The 16,072-nt window shown below is 46.6% G+C and overlaps 1 protein-coding gene across 3 annotated transcripts in view; it reads right to left on the bottom strand.

Moving 5' to 3' along the window:
• Window positions 1-16,072, bottom strand: part of LOC119962096 (rho GTPase-activating protein 15-like) — a 992,501-nt gene that overhangs the window by 64,651 nt on the left and 911,778 nt on the right. For all 3 annotated transcript variants that reach the window (XM_038789949.1, XM_038789950.1, XM_038789951.1), the window contains one exon: window positions 7,260-7,365. In XM_038789949.1, coding sequence (XP_038645877.1) covers window positions 7,260-7,365 — 106 coding nt within the window. The remainder of the gene's footprint in view (window positions 1-7,259; window positions 7,366-16,072) is intronic.

Here is a 16,072-nt window from a genome sequence, read left to right as displayed (position 1 = left end):
TATTGTGGTCTGTTGTTTCTATTTTGCCTCATGCATTTGTTTCACTCTCATTTTCTTGCCACCCCAAGTCAGATGTGGAAGGTCACAGTTTTCCTTAATTGGTGAAAGGTGTCCCAAAGCATCTCAAAGAAAGCAGTAATGTACAAATATCAAAATTTCAGCAATCGACAATTTGCAGGGTTCATTAGAGGAGTAGACTTAAAACTACAGAACCATACTGACCATTCATTATCGACCAGATATCCAACAAACAAGATCATTGATATTAATACAAACAATCATGCCCCAGAACCTGTCTACACAACCATTGCTGTGGTTTTATTCCAACATTGTCACTTCCTGCCTAATGCTATGTATTTTGTTAACTGAAGCCATTCCAGCTTTTCTTATCAGTTTTATGGTCACAGATGTCAGTGGAGTAAAACCCTGAGAGAGAAAAAGAAAGCTGAAACTAAGTGTCTACCCTGAGAAAATACTTGCTAACTGCTGAAGCTAATGGGATCCTTATTAGTTTCAGCAATTGGAATTTATGTCTTAAATGTTATTGTTTCAGTGATGATGCATTCCTTTTCCTGCATGTACTGTTTTGCTGGACAATGCCATATGTTGAGCAGATAATTCTAACAGCACAGCTGAATCCAGATCTTGTCAGTGGAACAATCCATTGTCAGTGGGAGGAGTAATATAAATTTGCCAGTTTGCAAATACAACCCTGTGCTCCAGACTTACAATTGCTGTAAATTATTATTTAGAATAAGGAATCAGAATTGCAGTGTTTTCTTACAGACCCCGACAGGATTTAATAGTCTGATCTTTCTTTTTCGGATTGAGTGTGGCTCAACCTTTAACAGAAATAAATCTATTTTCTTGGCTGGCTGAGATGATATGGCACTCTCTGCCACAGCAGATCCTGAGGCACTATTCAACAAAGAGCTGGGGAATCTTCTAATGTCCCGGCCAATGTTAATCCTTCAACCAATGCCACCAACCGGGCGGCTAGGTAGCACAGTGGTTAGCACTGTTGCTTCACAGCGCCAGGGTCCCAGGTTCGATTCCCGGCTCGGGTCACTGTCTGTGCAGAGTCTGCACGTTCTCCCTGTGTCTGCATGGGTTTCCTCCGGGTGCTCCGGCTTCCTCCCACAAGTCCCGAAAGACGTGCTGTTAGGTAATTTGGACATTCTGACTTGTCCCTCAGTGAACCCAAACAGGTGTCAGAGTGTGGCGACTAGGGGATTTTCACAGTAACTTCATTGCAGTGCTAATGTAAGCCTACCTGTGACAATAATAAAGATTAAACAATCTGCTAATTTATCTCATTGCTGTTTGTGGGACCTTACTGTGTATTTGTAGCTGCACTTATCTTCATTAAAACATAGCTGCATTTCAAAAGTTCTGCATTAGTTGTGAAGTGTTTTGGAAAGTCCCGAGGATGTGAAAAGTGCCGTTTAAGTGCATGCCTGGCATTGATGCACAGAATCCCTCACCTGCCTAATTCTTTATCTGATTGCATTTACCACTGAAACTCAATTCATGTCTTTGTTTCCTCATTTCCTTCTACTTATCCACTGACAGGCCCTCAGTCTGCCATAAACATCAGCTCATCCAAAACTCTTCTGTTTGAATCCTATCCTACGCCTACTCAGTTATCAACCCCTTTATCAATGACCTACATAACTTCCATGATTCTCCAATGCCTAAAATTTACAATCGTATCTTTGTGTTTGATGTGACCTTAAATTCACTAGAGACACGATTGGAAGTAAATTGTGGTTTTAATAGTCTTACAACTGAGCCTGCCTGTGACCAGAAGTACTGAGAGCAGGCTCACGACTGCAGCACTTTATACGTCCGGTAGTGGGAGGGGCCATGGGCGAAGCCACGGGTGGAGCCCTGTACAAGCTTCTGATCTCCCCCTATGGGCAGAGCCGCGCAACAGCTCACATACAGAGCCCACAAGGACATAATACAATGCAATGCAATACAGTGTGAATTACAATACAGTATGAGTTCACCATATTCACCCACTGTAAAAAAAAATCAAGTCCGGCGGGTGTGACGGGTCTACAAGTTAAGCCGGTCTGGTGGCCAAGTCGTCCTTTGGGATATGCGGAGCACCGGGGTTGCAGCCTCTTCGGGTGGCTGGGTGGTTACGATCGGTGTGGGTATGAGGGTGGACTCCGGGGGTGATTCGGTCCGAGCTTCATTCCTGACCGGTGCGATGGGCGAAAGGGGGCGCAGGAAACCTATAGGCGCGGGGGCGCCGAGCGTGGACAGGGAACCTATAGGCGCGGGGGTGCAGGGCATGGGGGGTTGGGTGGGGTGTAGTGTGAGGGGTACCTCGGCGGTGGTGGTGATGGTGGAGGATCCTGCAGGCGCCAGGTCCCGGAGGGAAGCGGTGTCCTGACGGCTGTCGGGGTATTCAATAAAGGCGTAGTGGGGGTTCGAGTGAAGCAGTAGCACTCTCTCTACTAGCGGGTCTGTTTTGTGTGTCCGGACGTGCTTCCGGAGGAGAACCAGGCCCGGTGTCCTCAACCAGGATGGGAGCGAAATCCCCGTGGTAGTGCCCCTAGAGAAAACAAATAATCGTTCGTGAGGGGTCTGGTTGGTGGCGGTGCGTAGGAGGGACCTAATGGCATGGAGCGCGTCGGGGAGGACCTCCTGCCAGTGAGAGGTCGGGAGGTTCCTGGACCATAGGGTCAGTAGGACGGTCTTCCAGACCGTCGCGTTCTCCCTCTCCACTTGCCTGTTCCCCCTGGGGTTGTAGCTGGTAGTCCTGCTCGAGGCGATGCCCTTGTCGAGCAGGTACTGACGCAGCTCGTCGCTCATGAAGGATGAACCCCTGTCGCTGTGTACGTAGCTGGGGAAACCGAACAGGGTGAAGACACTGTGCAGGGCTCTGATGACTGTATGGGAGGTCATATCGGGGCACGGGATGGCAAAGGGGAAGCTGGAGAATTCGTCGATGACGTTAAGAAAGTACACGTTTCGATTGGTCGAGGGGAGTGGCCCTTTGAAATCGATGCTCAGGCATTCAAAGGGCCAGGATGCCTTTACCAGGTGGGCCTTGTGCGGTTTGCAGATTTGCAGATTTCGTGCTTTGACGTAATGGGCGAGCCGGGTGACCCCCGCGTGGCAGAGGTCATTGTGGATAGCCTTCAGGCGGTCGTCTTGCGCGCTGGCGCATGTGCCACGGAACAGGGCATCAGGGGGCTCGTTGAGCTTCCCCGGTCGATATATGATATCGGAATTATAGGTGGAGAGTTCGATACTCTACCGCAAGATTTTATCATTTTAAATTTTGCCCCTTTGTGAGTTGTCGAACATGAAGGCAACCGATCTTTGGTCGGTGATGAGGGTAATCCTCCTACCTGCGAGGTAGTGCCTCCAGTCCCGTACGGCTTCCGCAATGGCTTGAGATTCCTTTTCGACTGAGGAGTATTGAAGTTCAGAAGCGGAGAGGGTTCGGGAGAAGAAGGCGACTGGTCCCCCTGCCTGATTCAGAGTGGTGGCGAGAGCGACCTCTGAGGCGTCGCTCTCCACCTGAAAGGGGACGGATTCATCCACCGCCCGCATGGCGGCTTTGGCGATGTCTTCCTTGATGCAGTTGAAGGCCTGGCAGGCCTCAGCTGACAGTGGGAAGAGTGTAGTCTTAAATAGTGGGCAGGCTTTGTCCGCATACTGGGGGACCCACGGCATAATAAGAGAAGAATCCCAGGCACCTCTTGAGGGCCCTGGGACAATGAGGGAGAGGGAGTTGTAAGAGGGGCCCAGGACTCCGTTTTCCACGACCTATCGGAGGATGGCTAGTCTGGTAGTGCAGAAAACGCATTTCTCCATATCGTAGGTGAGGTTGAGTTTCTGGGCGGTTTGGAGAAATCGGTGGAGGTTGGCGCCATGATCCTGCTGATCATGGCCGCAGATGGTGACATTGTCCAAGTACGGAAATGTGGCCCGCAGCCCGTACTGGTCCACCATTCGGTCCATTTTCGTTGGAACACCGAAACCCCATTCGTGACGCCAAAGGGGACCCGGAAGAAGTGGAAGAGGGGGCCATCTGCCTCGAACGCCGTGTAGTGGCGGTCCTCCGGTCGGATTGGGAGCTGGTGGTAAGCAGACTTCAGATCCAGCGTGGAGAATATGCTGTACTGGGCGATCTGATTGACCATGTCTGCAATTCTGGGGAGGGGGTACGCATCGAGGTGCGTGAACCGGTTAATGGTTTGGCTATAATCAACCACCATCCGGAACTCTACCCCGGTCTTGATGACCACCACCTGAGCTCTCCATGGGCTGTTACTGGCTTCTATGACTCCCTCACGTAGGAGCCGCTGGACCTCGGTTCTAATAAATACCCTGTCCTGCAGGCTGTACCACCTGCTGCGGGTGGCTACGGGTTTGTAGTTAGCAGTGAGATTAGCGAAGAGTGGAGTGGGTCGATTTTCAGAGTCGCTAGACTGCAGATAGTGAGTGGAGGTAGGGGTCCGCCGAAGCTGAGTGTGAGGCTCTTGAGATTACATTGGAAATCGAGCCCGAGTAAGAGTTGGGCGCAGAGGTCGGGGAGTACGTACAGCTGGAAATTAGAGTAGCTGGCGCCCTGTATTGTTAAGGTCGCGACGGTGCGCCCTTGTATGTGGACCGAGTGCGAGCCCGAGGCGAGGGAGATAGTTTGCTGTGCAGGGAAGATAAGGAGCGAACAATGTCTTACCAGGTCAGGATGTACGAAGCTCTCGGTGCTCCCGGAGTCAAAGAGGCACGGTGTCCAGTACCCGTTGATTTTAACGGACATCATCGAGCTCTGGAGGTGCTTCGGACACGACTGGTCCAACGTGACTGCGTTGAGTTGCGGGTAGTTGGCGGCTCGATCAGCAGTGTTGGAGTGGCCCCGTGATGACTGTCCGCTGAGGTCGTAGTCGTCGAGGTTCGGTTCGGTTGATGGCCAAGATGGTGGGGGCCCCTGTTGATCGCACATGGTGGGTGACGAAGAAGATGCAGTCCAAGATGGCCGCCCCCGTGGATCGAACGTGGCGGGCGGCGAGGAAGATGGCGTCCAAAATGGCCGCCCCCATGACTCGCACATGGCCGGCCGCGTGGGGGAGGATTGCCAAGATGGCAGCCCCCCTGAGTCGCACATGTCGGGCGGAGGCGGAGTCGGCAGACACGCTGCAGCATTACGGGGTCTGCGGGCCTGCGCGTTTGGGAGGCGAGTGCTCTGGAGTGCGGGGGAGTTAGAAAGTTTTGATTTTGCCAGGCATACTCGGGCATAGTGTCCTTTGCGACCGCAGCTGCTGCAGGTCGCGTTGCGGGCCGGGCAGTGCTGGAGCTGGCCACAAAAATGGCACGATGGCGGTCCATAGTGGGTGGGTGGCCGCGCGGTGCAGGCCTGGGGCAGTCGCTGGTCGGAGGCCAACGATGGGGTCGCTTGGTCCACGGGGAATGAGTTCAGACTGCGGAACGCGACCTCCATAGTCGTTGCTAACTCTACAGTGTCCTCCAAGTTCTGGGCCCCTGTCTGAAGTAATCACTGGCGCACATTGTTAGACCTGAGCCCTGCAACGTATACATCACGGACAGCGAGTTCCATATGCTGGGAGGCCGTTACAGCCTGAAAGTTGCAGTCCTGAGCCAGGGCTTTTAAGTCACGGAGGAAGTCTTCCAGCGACTCTGCGGGGCGCTGGCGGCGGGTAGTGAGAATGTGCCGCGCGTAGACCTCATTTAATGGCCGCACCTACAATCGGTCGAGCATAGCAAGGGCCTCAATATATAAGGTGGTACAATTGAGTTGCGTAGAGATACGATGGCTCACCCGTGGGTACAGTAGGCTGAGTTTCTGCTCCTCTGTAGTCGCGGATGTGCTTGATTCAGCCAGGTAGGCCTTGAAACATCGAAGTCAGTGTGGGAAGATTTCCTTTGCCTCTGCAGCCTGCGGGTCGAGTTCTAATCGATCAGGTTTGAGGGCTGATTCCATCGTAGTTTTCTTCAAGTTTTCTAAGACTATTAAATTGATGTGACCATCAATTCACTAGAGACACGATTGGAAGTAAACTGTGGTTTTAATATTCTTACAACTGAGCCTGCCTGTGACCAGAAGAACTGGGTGCAGGCTCATGGCAGCAGCACTTTATACTTCCGGTAGTGGGAGGGGCCATGGGCGGAGCCATGGGCGGAGCCAAGGGTGGAGCCCTGTACAAGCTCCTCATCTCCCCCTATGGGCAGAGCCGCACAACGGCTCACATACAGAGCCCACAAGGACATAATACAATGCAATGCAATAGTGTGAATTACAATACAGTATGAATTCACCACAGTGTTTAAATACAAGTGTTGTCTCACCTCTTTTTATCTATTTAACTCTAACCCGACAACAAAAAGCCAAAGTATCTGTTGCTTTAAATCTGGCCACATGTGCATTATCTCTTTGCTTTGCCAAGAATCATAGAATAACTACAGTGCAGAAGGAGACCATTTGACTCATCGAGTCTGCACTGATCCTCTGACCCTAGCTGGGCCCATGCCCCCACCCTTTCCTCATAACCCATTTACCCCACCTAACTTTTTGGACACAAAGGGACAATTTGGCCGATCCACCTAATCTGCACACCTTTGGAGTTTGTACAAACTCCACACAGCCAGTGACCCAAGGCTGGTATTGAATCCAGGTCCCTGGCGCTAAGAGGCAGAAGTGCTAACCACTGTGTCGCAGTGCCGCATTGTTTACAGTCATGCATTCAGCCGCTGAGGTTCCATGTTCTGAAATTCCCTCCCTAGATCCCTCTACCTGTTCACTTTGCTGTCCTTCTTTAAGAATCTCCTTAAAATACTTTTCTTTGACCATCACTCCTAGTAACTCCTGATCTTAGTATTAATTCTGTCTTACACTTCCAATAAGCACCTTTTTTTACTGAAGGGGCTAGATAAAAGCAAGTGGTTGATATTTGTTGTCACTAATGTAGTACTGCGAATAAGCGTCCTGTTTTTAAGACTGATTATAAAATTTGGAAGGAAGACTTCCCTTGGTTACTTCGTAATAGCCTCACCATAACCACAGCAGAGGCATTTTCTACGTTCACGGTTTCTAGTAATGTATTTTAAGGACTCCATTTAGGATATTGTTGATGCATAATGAGCCGATTGGAATCTCCCGTGGTAATATGAGGCACAAAATACCTGAACTTTACAATTTCTGTCATGCAATTTAAATTTGTTGAATAAATCCTGCCCGCTAAGTTCTATAAATAAGAAAGAAATATTTCAGTGCTTACTTTTGTAAGTGTTTAACGAGAACTCTCAAGGTATCATGGTTAGGTTTAGGCAGCTTGTTCACCAGTCTCTTCATACACTGAACACGTTGAGTGTAATTCTGATTTTCTGTGGGAGAGAAATGTCCATGGTTAGGATACTGGTTGAATGCTGTTATCTCTCCTCAGCTGGCCCCTTGTGACACATTTATTGCATTCTGATACATACGCAGCAGTGACAGCTGAGTAAAGATACTACAATAAGAGAGAAACAGAATGCACTTCTAGTTCTTTTAACTAAACAATTGTTCACTTAATACCAGACATTCATGACAGTGATGGAAGGCATGCATGACCCAGATTACCATCTGAGTTTTCCACAGTTGTGTTTCTCAGCCTTCAAAATCAAAACAGTAAGTCTATTGTAACGCACCAATATAAAAGAAGTCTAAAACACAGAGGTTTTGAGATCAAGGTCAACAGGCATCATTCATTTTAATTTGTTTATTAGATGCATGGTTTCATAAGATGTTAACCTGTTAGTCATAGCTGCGAGTCTTGAAGAGAGAAATGACTGTCAGCAGACCTATTGTACACAGGCCGAACGCACGTGCACAGAGTTCCTCTCTCCATTATTTTAACGGAAAGCTTAAATTGCTCCGGTCATGCTGCTATTAAAATAACTGAATCAGATCTTCGTGTCTTAAACATCTGTCTGATAAGCCTGGAATTTCCTGGAACTTTCTGGCATAATTACACTGCAGGAGCATGGGGGTGAGGACATTTGTGTGGAACTGATAATGTCCGTTGTATGCTGAACATTCGGCATGCGCAAATGCCGACATTTGTTTGCTCGAATTGCAAGATATGTCTGCCAAACTCATCCCCAACCCCATGCAAGTGAGCGGCTTTTCTGGATTTACTTGAATAGCGCACTGGCATCGATTCATACGCAAACAACGGCACGGTGGCGTAGTGGTTAGAATTGCTATCACACAGCGCCAGGGACCCGGGTTCAATTCCGGCCTCAGATGACTGTCTGTGTGGAGCTTGTATATTCTCCCTGTGTCTGCGTGGGTTTCCTCCCACAGTCCAAGAGTCTGGAGGTTAGGTGGATTGGCCATGCTAAATTGCCCCTTAGTGTTCAAAAGGTTAGGTTGGGACACTGGTTACGGGGATAGTGTGGGGGCCTTCCCTCTGTTGTGTACGCTTTTAGAGGGTCGGTGCAGACTGGATTGGTCGAATGGCTTCCTGCTGCACTGTAGGTATTCTATGATTTAGGCACAACATAGCCTCGTGGCATAGTGGCTTTGTTACTGGACTAGTAATCCAGAAGACCCAGGGTAATGTTCTGGGGACCTGTGTTCGAATCCCACCAGGGCAGTTGGTGGAATTTGAATTCAATAAAAATCTGGAATTAAAAGATGACCATGAAACCATTGTCGATTGTCGTAAAAACTCATCTGGCTCACTAATATCCTTTAGGGAAAGAAATCTGTCATCATTTTCTGATCTGGCCTACATTTGACTCCAGACCAACAGCAATGTGGTTGACTCTTAAATGCCCTCAAGGATGGGTAATAAATGCTGGCCCAGCCAGTTACGCCCACATCCCGCGAGTAAATAATAATTAAAAAAATCCCCTGAAATCTGTGCAACTGGGATTTCTGGATTTCAAGAGGGATTTTCTTCCAGAGTTATTTTGAATTTTTCTCACTGACACCCATATTCTACTTAAAGGGGGCCGGTTTAGCTCAGTCGGCTGGACAGCTGATTAGTGATTTAAAATAAGGCCAGCTGCGTGGGTTCAATTCCCGTACCAGCTGAGGTTATTCATGAAGATCTTGACTTCTCAACCTTGCTCCTCGCCTGGGGTGTGGTGACCCTCAGGTTAAATCACCATCAGTCAGCTCTCCCTCTCAAAGGGGAAAGCGGCCTGTGGTCATCTGGGACTACTGCAACTTTACTTTACTTAACCAAAGGACTGCCTGCCTTAATGCGTGTGAAATATTTCAAAGCCCTGTCCTTCCCCACCATGTGCCACACGGCCTACAAAGTTAGAATGACCTCTTCCTGTTCTGCAAAATAAGAGGATCAGAAGGAAAAGGTGATGAGAGTGAGGCACTATGATGACAGAATACATCAAGCAGCCTAACACTATTAGCCATATTGCTAGTGCTGCATCTATGGAAGTTTTTATGTTGCAATTTTCGGAACATGGGCTCTGCAGGAAATTTGGGCATAAAAATGTCTGCAAAGTCAGCACATAAATTAGCATAAATTACAGCAGCATCAAGATCAAAGAAATTCCTATTTTTCTAAGACAGACAAGCCAGAATACACACCAAATTCTGCTTCAATTAGCTGGTGGTAGAAGATGCGCACTACATCCCCCAAAGCAGTGCATGACAGGATAAATGCTATTCACACAAGTATTACAAAATTCTGAAGTTACGCTTTTCTAAAAGAGAGAGGGTACCTGCAGAAAGTAGTTGAGTTCACAGTCTTTCAATGTCCACAAACTTTGAGACATTAGTTTTGACTGAAGCAACTGGGAATACCTTTTCTCAGCCACATAGCTAAGAGGGATCTGAAAGCTGCCTTTCAGCTGTGCCAGGTGGAAATAGTCTTTTTCTTCCCAGCCTTCCACAGTGAAACACTTACCATGAATTCACAATGGGCACTCCCATATAGGCCCATATAATTGAGGTAGCTCGGGGAAACACGGTGGCGCAGTGGTTAGCACTGCTGCCTCGCGGCGCAGAGGACTCGGGTTCGATCATGGCCCCGGATCACTGTCCGTGTAGAGTTTGCACAGTCTCCCGGTGTCTGCGTTGGTTTCACCCCCAGAACCCAAAGATTTGCAGGGTATGTGAATTGGCCACGCTAAATTGCCTCTTAATTGGAAAAAAAGTATTGGGTACTCTAAAGTATTTAAAACAAAATAATTGAGGTAGCACCAGAGAAGACGGACATCATGTGGCACAGTGAGAGTGTCCCTACCTTTGAACCAGAATTTCTGGGTTCAAATCCCGCTCCAGGACTTGATGCCCAACGAAGTTGTGTTCACAATATGGTCAAATTGGCTGAATATCAAACTATAATCCTTCCAATATGTTCATGGCAGGTGTGAAGAACAGGAAAGTCTTCTGGTTAGGCATTGGTAAACCACTGCAGTACCTTGACAAGCAAAACCATGGACCAAGACATGGAGGTTCATGGTTTCCAACACCCTTTTATGGCATTGCAACTGAAGCGAGAGAGAACACTTGAGCAAGGGAATGACGAAATGGCAGAGGCACACCAAAGGAAAAAATAACCAACTAAGAGGTAACTTTCTACCAGAGTCTCCCAGGCAAAGTGATTCCATGATGATGTCTCAGGTATGTTCAAGGAGGTGATTATTCAAGGAAAACATAACGCAGGATCTAGAACATAGAACGATACAGCGCAGTACAGGCCCTTCGGCCCACGATGTTGCACCGACATGGGAAGTCAAAAACTAAAGTCCATCTAACCTACACTATGCCATTATCATCCATATGCTTATCCAATAAACTTTTAAATGCCCTCAATGTTGGCAAGTTCACTACTGTTGCAGGTAGGGCATTCCACGGCCTCACCACACTTTGAGTAAAAACCTACCTCTGACCTATATCTATTACCCCTCAATTTAAGGCTATGTCCCCTCGTGCTAGCCACCTCCATCCACGGGAGAAGGCTCTCACTGTCCACCCTATCTAACCCTCTGATCATTTTGTATGCCTCTATTAAGTCACCTCTTAACCTTCTTCTCTCTAACGAAAACAACCTCAAGTCCATCAGCCTTTTCTCATAAGATTTTCCCTCCATACCAGGCAACGTACTGGTAAATCTCCTCTGCACCCGTTCCAAAGCTTCCACGTCCTTCCTATAATGAGGCGACCAGAACTGTACGCAATACTCCAAATGCGGCCGTACCAGAGTTTTGTACAGATGCAACATGACCTCATGGCTCCAGAACTCAATCCCTCTACCAATAAAGGCCAACACACCATAGGCCTTCTTCACAACCCTATCAACCTGGGTGGAAACTTTCAGGGATCTATGTACATGGACACCGAGATCCCTCTGCTCATCCACACTGCCAAGAATTTTACCATTAGCCAAATATTCCACATTCCTGTTATTCTTTCCAAAGTCAATCACCTCACACTTCTCTACATTAAACTCCATTTGCCACCTCTCAGCCCAGCTCTGCAGCTTATCTATGTCCCTCTGTAACCTGCAACATCCTTCCACACTGTCTACAACTCCACCGACTTTAGTGTCGTCTGCAAATTTACTCACCCAAACTTCTGTGCCCTCCTCTAGGTCATTTATAAAAATGACAAACAGCAACGGCCCCAGAACAGATCCTTGTGGTACGCCACTCGTAACTGAACTCCATTCTGAACATTTGCCATCAACCACCACCCTCTGTCGTCTTTCAACTAGCCAATTTCTGATCCACATCTCTAAATCACCCTCAATCCCCAGCCTCCGTATTTTCTGCAATAGACGACCGTGGGGAACCTTATCAAACGCTTTACTGAAATCCATATACACCACATCAACTGCTCTACCCTCGTCTACCTGTTCAGTCACCTTCTCAAAGAACTCGATAAGGTTTGTGAGGCATGACCTACCCTTCACAAAACCATGCTGACTATCCCTAATCATATTATTCCTATCTAGATGATTATAAATCGTATCTCTTATAATCCTCTCCAAGACTTTACCCACAACAGACGTGAGGCTCACCGGCCTATAGTTACCGGGGTTATCTCTACTCCCCTTCTTGAACAAAGGGACCACATTTGCTATCCTCCAGTCCTCTGGCACTATTCCTGTAGCCAATGATGACATAAAAATCAAAGCCAAAGGCTCAGCAATCTCTTCCCTGGCTTCCCAGAGAATCCTAGGATAAATCCCATCAGGCCCCGGGGACTTTTCTATTTTCACCTTGTCCAGAATTGCCAACACTTCTTCCCTACGCACCTCAATGCTATCTATTCTAATAGCCTGGGTCTCAGCATTCTCCTCCACAACATTATCTTTTTCCTGAGTGAATACTGATGAAAAGTATTCATTTAGTATCTCGCTTATCTCCTCAGCCTCCACACACAACTTCCCACCACTGTCCTTGACTGGCCCTACTCTTACCCTAGTCATTCTTTTATTCCTGACATACCTATAGAAAGCTTTTGGGTTTTCCTTGATCCTACCTGCCAAAGACTTCTCATGTCCCCTCCTTGCTCGTCTTAGCTCTCTCTTTAGATCCTTCCTCGCTTCCTTGTAACTATCAAGCGCCCCAACTGAAACTTCATGCCTCATCTTCACATAGGCCTCCTTCTTCCTCTTAACAAGAGATTCCACTTCTTTGGTAAACCACGGTTCCCTCGCTCGACCCCTTCCTCCCTGCCTGACTGGTACGTACTTATCAAGAACATTCAATAGCTGTTCCTTGAACAAGCTCCACATATCCAGTGTGCCCAACCCTTGCAGCCTACTTCTCCAACCTACACATCCTAAGTCATGTCTAATGGCATCATAATTGCCCTTCCCCCAGCTATAACTCTTGCCCTGCGGGGTATACTTATCCCTTTCCATCGCTAACGTAAAGGTCACCGAATTGTGGTCACTGTTTCCAAAGTGCTCACCTACCAATTTAGTTGATTAGGCTCAATCTCTGCTCCTTCAAATCCATTCTCATTAAAATCCTAACCACCCAACTTGTCTTCCAGCGGCCATGGTGTCAGAGTGAACCATTCTTTGTCATCAGATCCTTTCCAAACTGGCATCATCACACCTTCCTTAGACAACCCTAAACCCTTCTGTTCCTATCCTATCGCCAACCATTGTTTTGTCTCCAAAATCCTTGAAGATGTCAAATACAAACATTTATTATCTGATGTACATTATATCTACAACAGATATTTGTCAATGATGTGTCTAACTTAAAAGGATGAAACTCTAATGGTCCATGTTGCCTTTTCGATCCCTTAATTTGATTCCCCTTTTATAACTCATTTTTGTGTCCCATTATATCACTATTTCCTCATCCATCACTTTCCCATCAAAACGAAAGGAGCCATACTAAATATATTCTCAGTAGTTTTTTGGTGCTAACATTAAGCTACTTAGTAGTTTGAATGGGAACAGGACACATGTGGTTCACTCCTCCCACACAAAACTATCTTGGAAGCGTCAGCACTAGACTGGGATCTGGCATAACCGGCTTCCAGCCTAGTTGACAGCCAATTTAATGGATTTCCACTGAAATTACACTGGGAGTCTGTTGGAATGGCTTGGCCTCAAGTCCACACATTTCATGTCACTTTTACTGTTGGCCCCTTCCTGATGTAAGGGCTTATTGGGATAAAACTGGTGTTAGCAGCATTGGCAAAATTGAAAGTTTCCATGCTAATGACCATCATAGTTAACTACTCTTAATATCCTCCAGCAACCTACAAAATGCTGCAAAATGTAGTCATTTTGGAACATTTGTGCAGCTGAAGTTCTGCTCCTCGCTGCAAACAGCGGCCACATTTTGAGCGCAAATAACCAAGGTTCCTTTCATCTTATAACGACTCCACCTGAGGTCAGCAGACTATACATTGATAAGGAGATTGTAGAGCTTGAACATAGTCAAGAAAAGCGATTTACCATTCATCTCCCAGTAAGCCTAGTTTATCTCGGTTGTTTGTAAAGCAGTTACCTGTTATGTACTGGCATTTATCAAAATCATTTAACCACACAGGTCATTCAGAGAAAAGGTACTTTATCTTGATAAGAGATCAGTATAAATTATGGTTTGCAGCTAGGTAGAAAATTCTACTTACGATATACTTTTTTTTGTTATCAATCACCCAGTCACATTGTTTTGTTCTTTTACACAATCTTGCTGAGGCTAGTTTTTCAGAGGCCATTTTCATGCTTCCTGTAAAACTTTCTACGACTGCATCTAATGGTAAGTAGACAATTATTTTTAAAGATGTCACCTCAGCAGGTCACCACTGAACATTGTGTTAAAAGAGGAGAACACTTTGGGCTTCCTTTTCAGAAAGAGAAGAAAGAGGCTTTCACTGTTTAAATCCACATCCTTTCCTTCAAGCACATTAGCCCTCTCTCTCTCTCTCTCTCTCCCCACCCCCCCCGCCCCAGTTTTTAACAGCCTTCTTTGAGTTCGGACAAATGAAAGAACAGTATAGTATTTTAATTTCTTGGAATTTAAATCTCTGTTTTCTTTCCAGAGCAGTTAGCTGGCAATTCCATTTCAATCTGAGCGCACAAAAGCTGTTACACAAGTGATTGTGAGGATGAGATGTTGGACTGATATTGACAGGTCAGTGGGAGTTTTAAAGCTTTCTCTTTTATGGGGGCGCTTTCAAGTAACAATCACCCTGTTGCCCTCTGTAATTTAACCCCTTTGTTTGACTGCCTTGTATGACACTCCTGCAGCTGAGAAGATGGGTACTTGGCTTATTCCAAGACCAATAACCCATGGGGCAATCTACCAAAGGACACAAAGCATTGACCAGTTGTGATTCTATGCTCCAATGCTCCTTGTCCCTCCATTTGAGAGACATCCCTTAGCATCTTCTCATTCAGCATGGTTAAGATGAAGTTACTGAGCGGACCACGAGATAAAGGCAATGCTCTGAAAGATTAATGCTGTTCAAACCAGCAGCTTAATTTCAAAGTGATCACATTATGGTGTAGAAAGGAAATAAAAATACCAACATTTTGCCATGTCACATTTTGTCTCCCCATGCAAAATATCTCTGCCACATTTCTAATAAGTTTATGAGCCAATCAATTGTCTCTAATTAACCTTGCGATGTGTCTAATTGAACCTTGAGACCTTAAAATTGTAGTCCAAATTATTTCTAGTTCCAATTTTGCAACAGGCAATTTTGCACCATTACTTGGTGAATGGTTTTCTCCCTTTTGAAATGATATATTTTGTGACTTACTATGATCAACACGATAAGAGATCTGCTACAAAATCTACACCTTCCGAGAGATTAAACTTTGGACCGTCTGTCTGAACTGAGCTGAACTGGAACCAAAATGGTCTGAAATATGAAAACTCCGGCTCGTACGTTATGTGACATTCAGAAACTGTGAGATTATGCACAAGATTTGGCATGAGAACATCCTAATGAAAAAATAGTTACAATAATAATGTGCTGTGGTATAGGTCGTGTAAGAAAGAAAGCGCTTGCCTTTATATGATACCTTTCATGACCTCAGGACACTTTACAGCCAACGTGGTACCTTTAAATTGTAGTCAGTGCTATAACGCAGGAAACACAGCAGACAATTGGCACAGAAAGTTCTCACAAACAGCACTGTGAAATGACAAGATATTATTTTCTTAGTGGTGTTGGTTGAGGGACAAATATGGTCCAGGAAACCAGGGAGAACTCAGCTACACTTCTTCAAAATGTGTCATGGAATATTTTATGCCCACTTGAGTGGATAGGTATGGAGCCTTAGTTTATTGTCACATTCAAAGGCAGACATCCCCAGTGTTATGATCCCGGTCGATGTTATGACTGGACGGGAAGATCGCATAATGGAACCCTGCCTCAGAAGATCGTCGGAGGGATTCGCCGTTCCTGATGTTGAGGCAGGATTCGTGGACTTCCACAACAGCAAACCTGGTGCCACACATGGGCCGATTCAGCGACCGTGGTAGGGCTCGCACCAGTGCCATGTGGAACACAATCGATTCCAATGAGGCAGTAGTTCTGTCTTTTTGGCCTCATATAGCAACCAAAACAAGTGCAATATTTTAGCCCATGGTGCTA

The sequence above is a fragment of the Scyliorhinus canicula genome, chromosome 2, assembly GCF_902713615.1.
Source record: "Scyliorhinus canicula chromosome 2, sScyCan1.1, whole genome shotgun sequence".
NCBI classification, from domain to species: domain Eukaryota; kingdom Metazoa; phylum Chordata; class Chondrichthyes; order Carcharhiniformes; family Scyliorhinidae; genus Scyliorhinus; species Scyliorhinus canicula.
Note: the sequence above shows the minus strand (reverse complement) of the source record. Positions and strands in the feature narration are given on the sequence as shown.